The 7421-nt window shown below is 28.0% G+C and overlaps 1 protein-coding gene across 1 annotated transcript in view; it reads left to right on the top strand.

The window, feature by feature from the left end:
* LOC111633622 (kinase D-interacting substrate of 220 kDa-like) overlaps positions 1-7421 on the top strand; it is a 69419-nt gene that overhangs the window by 20785 nt on the left and 41213 nt on the right. The window contains exons 6-8 of the mRNA XM_023378227.1: positions 1671-1868; positions 1949-2047; positions 4060-4158. Of these exons, the coding sequence (XP_023233995.1) occupies positions 1671-1868; positions 1949-2047; positions 4060-4158 (396 nt within the window). The remainder of the gene's footprint in view (positions 1-1670; positions 1869-1948; positions 2048-4059; positions 4159-7421) is intronic.

Below are 7421 nucleotides of genomic sequence, written 5' to 3'. Positions count from 1 at the left end.
GGAAATGAAGCTTCCTCAATGTGTAACTGTTTAGTTTTATTGATGACTTTTTCCTCTATCTTTGTATAGAATAATATTTGCATAATATAATAATAAAAATTCCGTGTTTAGTTTTTTTACTTGATCCATGGATTTAACTTAAGATATTGAAATGTATATTTCGCTAAAATGCTATATCTTAAAAATTAGAGCTCCTAGGCAAAAACTAATGCCATATTTGAATTCAGGACATCAAATTCATATGAAATCAGCTCAAAATACCTGGGCACCAAAACCACTGTTGACCTGTGTTATAAATAAAAATATGAAATTCTTTATTGATTTTAAATTATTTTAAACAATTTAGAAAGGAGATACTGCATTACATATTGCCATGAGAGCTCAAAGTAAAGCAATAGTAGAAATTTTGTTAAGAAATCCTAAAAATAGTCAGCTACTTTATAGACCTAATAGAGCAGGAGAAACACCTTATAATATTGATACTAATCAGCATAAAAGTATTTTGGCCCAAATTTTTGGTGCTCGTAAGTATAATTTTATGCATAATATTAAATGTAAAATTAAATTATATCATGCAATATATTTAAATAAAAATATTATATATTTTTAACTTGTATCTTTTCAAGAAGATTAGAAATTTTATGGAACTACTAAAAAATTAAATTATTTCATTTTTATTTGCTCAAATTTAACTTATATATCTAATAAGTACAGGTATTCCTCATATAACATGATAGTTATGTTTCGAAAAAGTGATGTGTTATGTGAATCCATACTATATGAAACAAAGAACTAATGCAAAACATTCCAGAAGTTAGCAAAAGTATACTATTGTTTTTGTTAATAAGAGAAATATGTTTATTAAAGCAGTCGATAATTTATTTCCAATTAATAATTAACAATCACAATTAAAAGTAATGTATGATGCATTAATATTAATTTTAGTTAAATGAGGACATTTTATTTTTACAGAGTATCGTTGTCATCTCAGCTTTTTTGTTGATCTTGATCAGAAGTATCAGCAACATTTTCATATTTTTTTATTTTTATGGATGATGAAATAAAATAATATGTTATTAATTTGAAATTTGTTCTAGGGGGTCATTTGTTCAGTTAAGTACCGAGTGACTTTTTTCTGGAATCTGTGTTTGAACACTGAATTGTTTGAGTACCGAGATACTGCTGTGTTTTGTTCATCATTTTTATGAATGATTACTTACTGACAGTAAAAGAAAGTTTAATGACATTTATCTAAAAATGTTTAAATAAACTTTACTAAACACAAAGATCAAACTATAAAAAGAAAACATAGTGATGGCTAAAGTTTGAAAGTAATGATGATGACACCTGGTTAATAGGAAAGTTAATAAAATTTTTTCTTCCTTGTTTTATCAGTTTCCATTAAAGTAAACCTGATGAAAAGCACAAAATAATTTGAAAATTTCAATGTTCTAAAATCCACGGGCAAATTGAGACAACACATATGCTTACTTGAATAAAAAAAAATATTGAATAACAAAGTTTTCGATATTTTCAAACCAATTTTCAATCAAGTTAGAGTGAAACTGTTGTAGAAGTATTGTGTTGTACGAGGGATACCTGTATATCAGTAATTATCTCTAACTTTATATTTTATACTTTTATTAATTTTATTTTTATTTTAATTTTAGGGTGGATGGACTGCTTTAATGTGGGCTTGCTATAAAGGTTATATTGAATTAGCTTCTTTGTTGCTACAGAGAGGATCAAGTGCTAATGTGTATGATAAAAATCATATATCATGCCTTGTTTGGGCATCTGGTCGTGGACATTTGGAAATTGTAAGAAATTTATTAGCACATGGTGCAAAAGTTAATGCAGGTGATAAGGTTAGTGCATTTAACAATGGTTTTCTGTTAACTTATTAGATAATTTATTTTGATATTTATTTGAATTTTTTTGTATGCAGTATGGAACCACTCCTCTTGTATGGGCATCACGTAAAGGTTATTTGGATATTGTAGATGAATTACTTAGAGCTGGATCCAATGTTGATACAGCTGGAATGGTATTATTTCTAAAAATATTTTAATATTAATTTTATATCTAGTTGTATATAATTAAATATACATTTTTGAAGCAACTTAATTTTTTAATTATAATGATCATTTTGTAATCTGACTTTTCTGGTAAAGAAATATAAAACATTAAAAAGAAATCAATGATTAGAAACATATTAGAAAATATTAGCTATTTTAACATAAACAATGTTTTTTTTTTATTTATCATATCTCTGTGTGTATTGTAGCCACCTCTGGCTGCAATACATGCAGAAATATGGCTGGCATGGAGTTAAACATAGCTTGGATGCTGTTCTGTGCAGATTTTCTCAAGCTTGCTTCTACTGATGTCCAAGTAAAGTCCAGACATGTTCAGTTGGGAATCTAGAGAGAATATAGTCCAAGGAAAGGTTTGAAAATGATGAAAGCACTATGTGGCAAGCATTTTCTTGCAGAAAACATTACTTGAAGGCAATATACCAGATTTCAGAATCTCCTTAATTTACTGCTACGCTGCTAAGATTCTTCTGATCACTATAAGGGGGGACAGGATGTCTTAGGAAATCACTCCTGATTTGTAGTTTGAATTGCTGTCCTTTCTTCTTTCATACATGAATATGACTGTTATCTGAGGTATAAAGATTGAAATGAGAATTATAACTAAACATAATATGATGCCATTCAGCATCTTCCTACATCATGGTACCACTACAGATGGCATTGCCTATCCTGTCTAGTTAATGACAAATGTCATATAAGAGACAACAAGAGTAGTGTCTTGCCTTTGTGAGATAGCTTATGATGGTACAGGATGATATAGGATGTGTAAAGAGAATAACACATCTTGCTCAAATGGTGGAGAGCAAAACTGTTGGATTATTCTTTGTTCATCTCATTTATCTGATGATCCTCTCTAACAATAGTATTCCCAGACCTGCCAGAGCTTATAAGGTATTCATGGGTGCCCTCTTAAACTCACTGCTTCTAATTCCTTGCTGTTGCTGTATCTGAATGTTCCAGATGCCAGATTTTTCTTCAGAACAACCAGTTACCATCCTATAGTTCAATGATAGTTGTATCATTGAACTACATTAGTCATTTAATTGATGATAAGGGACTTGAGTATGTCTTCAAGGTCACTAGCATTTGTGATCAACTAACAAATAAAGGCAGTTAGATTGTTATAACGAGTATTTGATAGCCTTTACAGACTGTGTTTTAGAAAATTCTAGTAGATTTTGAAAAGATATGACATAATGGTGTGAACTGTTATCATTTGTATGTGTAATTAGGACATATTTGCATTCTGGGTTGAAGGTTCCAAGAGTGCTTTAATTTTTATGCCAAAGAGTATAAATGTGAAATGAGATTTCTGAATAACTTAATGAATCCTTGATTGGAAGTACTTTTTTAACCATTTTGGATAATTATTCAAAAATAAGGATTCATTTAAAGTAAGGCTTATGAAATTAAAATTATTTTATATATTTTTTGTTTTAATTTTTTTACCCACAAAAATAAACTTATTTCTTTTTTATTTGAATGATTTCTTTTCATGTCTTTTGAGTTTGAGTTTATTGTTCTTAAATTTAACAAAGAAAACAGTTACAGAATATTTGTCTAGAATATTCTACATCTTTAGCTTCAGCTGAAAATTTCAAAAATATTCTAATGATATTTGGACTATTTCATCATCAGTAAAATGTGTTACTATAGAATATTTATGAAAAAATATACATTATAGTAATTCTATAAAAATTCCTGCTTTCTTTGAGGTACTTTTTAAGTTGTTTGTTAAATAATTTTTCTAACAAACAAATGAGATAAAATTATTAAATATCATTAAAAGAAAAATTATTCTATTGCTTTATTCATTTACATTTATAAATACAAATCCAAAATAATAATGACAACTTACATTGAATTAATCAAATTTTGTTATTAATAAAATAATTATGGAATTTTTAATTACTGTTAGTAAAATATTTGTTATATTAAAATATGATTATTTTATTCACAGTATTCATGGACGTCATTAATAGTTGCTACTAAAGGTGGATTTTCTGATGTAGTAGAAGTTTTGTTAGAATATAAACCCAATGTTAATGCTGTAGATATGGTAAATTGTACTAATGTAGTTTTTGACATTTTTTTTAATATTAATTTTAAATTTTAAAATATCCAATAAAATAATCCGAAATCAACAAATTTCAAAAATAACCAATAAGACGCAGGAAATTTAAAATATTTTTGTTATTATATAATTAACATATTGATAGTAATTGTATAAAAATTAGTGATGGGATGATACCAAAATTTCTCCCAATTCCAATTCTGCCAAAAACTCCTGACTGATTTTTTTGAATACTTTTTAAGTTTATTTTAGTTTAGAAAATTCATGATTTATATTATGAACAAGGTACATTCATTAATTAACAATATCAAGTTAAGAATGGAAAATAATTGGCAAATTTAGAATCAATCTTTCAAAAAATCCTGAAAATTCTTCATTTATATGTGGATATGTATGCTTTTGTTGTATACTATAAAATAAATTTGTAATCTTATTTTGGATAAAGTTAATATTGCAACACTACCCTCAAAGAATTAAGCTCTTACTCAAAGAACTATCTGATAATGTCATTTATGGTTACCATCTTTGGAAACTGCTTTATTGACCGACACAATGACTGGAGGTAGGGGGAAGATAAATAAGATGCACTTCTGCTAATTTTCTTTATATATGTAGACTAATGAATATTGACTCCATTTTTATTCTAATAAAGACTATAGCAGTGTTTCCCAACAAGGGGCCCACGCCCCACGGGGCAATTAGATTGTTAAGGGAGCCGTTCGAAAATGGACTCATCCAGAGTTTAGGTTAACTGTATGGCTGCTGTATATGTTAGGGGGCATAAGAATTTTAGAATGGCTTAGGTGGGGCATAGCACAAAAAAGGTTGGGAAACACTGGACTATAGAAAAGGGAAAGAAAATTACCATATATTTCAGTACATAAGGTGACCTTTGAAAAAGACTATTTTAGTTCATATCTACTGTATAAGATGATCTCATATTACAGTAGTTCCATAAACTCGACTCTTGATAATTCAACATTCTGTAAATCTTGTGTCATCTGAATGAAATGAAATACATGTAATCTATGTAATCTAATTTTTACTTATCTAATTTAACAATAGGATCAAATAAGTTATCATTCTTCACTGATGACATTTAATAATAACATCAATTCCAAGTGTTGACAAAGACTATAACTCCTTTTTTAGGGTGCCACTGCAATATGCTGTGATGTGAATGTCATTAACTTGAAAATAGTTACTGAATAGCCAATATTTTTAAAATTAACATTTAACTATAAGTATAAATATTCAATATACAAATATAAAAGAGAATAATCACTATTAGTATGTAGTTAATATGTTTATAAATTTGCACGTATGATATCTTTATAAAAATTCTGATATTTAGACTAGAATCATTGCTGTTATTTTTAGTAACTCATCACTATCTCAGTTCACATTAAGTCAAGTTTTTGGAACTACAGTATTAAGCTATTTTTGAAGAAGTTTTAGTTAGTAGATGGCAATCATCAATATGGTAATGTGCTGACACAGCAATACAGTAAGATGCAGATTGTGCAAATACAGTTGAGTCAGCGTAAGTCAACACCCCAAGGGGAAGTGGAAATGTGTTGAGTTATCCAATATGACAACTAAAACAAAGTTGAAAAAAAGCTACAAAACTACAATTAGGAAAATACACTAGTGCTTTATACAGTACATGCAATGTATCTCTCTGACCATTTATCACTGGCATTAAAGTTGGTTTCTACTCCAAGTATCTCAGCGATTTCCATCGCTTTTTGTTTCAGTATCAGCCCTGAAACAAGAAGATTCGATGAATGAATTTGCTTTAGCCAATGTACCAGAGCATTTTTGACATTTTTGTATGGCAACTTTCTCTGGATTTATCGAGACAGCCGCAATGAAGAACCAAGAAAAAGCTTCTTAATTTCCTCTTTTTTCTTCAGAATTTTCACCAATGTTGTTTTTGGGAGGTTTTTCTGCAAATTCAGCTTGCAAAGTTTTATTACATTCAAATTCAGATACAAGTTTGTATTTTTCCTTCAGCATAAGCATTGTTATCTTTTGAATATTCATTTCTAACAGAAATGTGAAACACGTGCTACAAATAACGCATGAATGAAAGGTGAGAGAATGCAAGATCGGGTTCTGTTGTGATGATGATATAGATTATATGTTTTCTTTTTGTTTATCTGTTATTATTTTATATATAAAATGTTAAGGTATTTTTATTAATATGTACCGGTAAATATTAATAAATAATGTCAACTCCCTCTTGAAAAAAATGAGTTCGAACTCATTTTTTTCAGGAGGGAGTCGACTTATCAGACGTCTAAACGAATTTGAGACAGAAAAAATATGTCGATTTATCCAGTAGTGATGAGTTAAATGGTGTTGATTCACCAAGAGTTTTTTTAACATTAATGCCTGTAAGTCAGCTGGGACCACAGAAACTGAGCACTTAATCAACGGTGTCTAGTTATACCTATGATGACTTATGCAGACTTGACTGTATAAGTAAGCATTGTTAGTAAGCAGTGTAAGACATTGTTGTCTGTAAGTGATCATTGAGATGCATAGTCACTTAAGACTTGTGCAATTTTTTAAAATCAAATATTGGCAATATTTATGTAGATATGATTGATACCCACACATTGTAAGAATGAACTTTACACTTATTTTTTATACTATTTATAGTGGAAAATTTTTCGTTCAAAAGCTTATTAAATAGGTATACAATTATTTATAACTTAATTGACAATTAAATATGATATTGACAGATGATGATTTTTTTTACAATTTTAATTTATGGTAGAAATAAAATTTGTAAATTTTCTATCAAATATTTTATTCTTTCTTAAAAATTTTTTATGGGATGGGTCATGGAACTGTGAATTTTAAAGTCAGTTTTTTATTTGTCTTATAAGATGATCCCTGGTTTTGGGTATTTTTTGATGATTCAAAAATGTCACCAACTGAGATATACAATATGTTCCAAAGTGTAAGAACTTTGATTTATCGAAACAGTTTTGGAACCAGTTTGTTACTACTTTATGCAAGTTTTCTTTAAATAAAAACTATAATTATTAATTTTAAATGAAACAGAAAAAGATTTTTGAGAATTATTTTATGAATTATAAAGCCAAATAAATTTTAATTGAAAAAAAATTAATTAATAGACTGAAAATTGAATAAGGTATGGTATAATACATTAATTATTATTTACGTTTTTTTAAAGTTTTATCATAACTGCTTGTAATAATATATATATATATATA

The sequence above is a fragment of the Centruroides sculpturatus genome, unplaced genomic scaffold, assembly GCF_000671375.1.
Source record: "Centruroides sculpturatus isolate CEXI.00-Female unplaced genomic scaffold, Cexi_2.0 scaffold844, whole genome shotgun sequence".
NCBI classification, from domain to species: domain Eukaryota; kingdom Metazoa; phylum Arthropoda; class Arachnida; order Scorpiones; family Buthidae; genus Centruroides; species Centruroides sculpturatus.
This window is presented reverse-complemented; position numbering and strand designations above follow the sequence as displayed.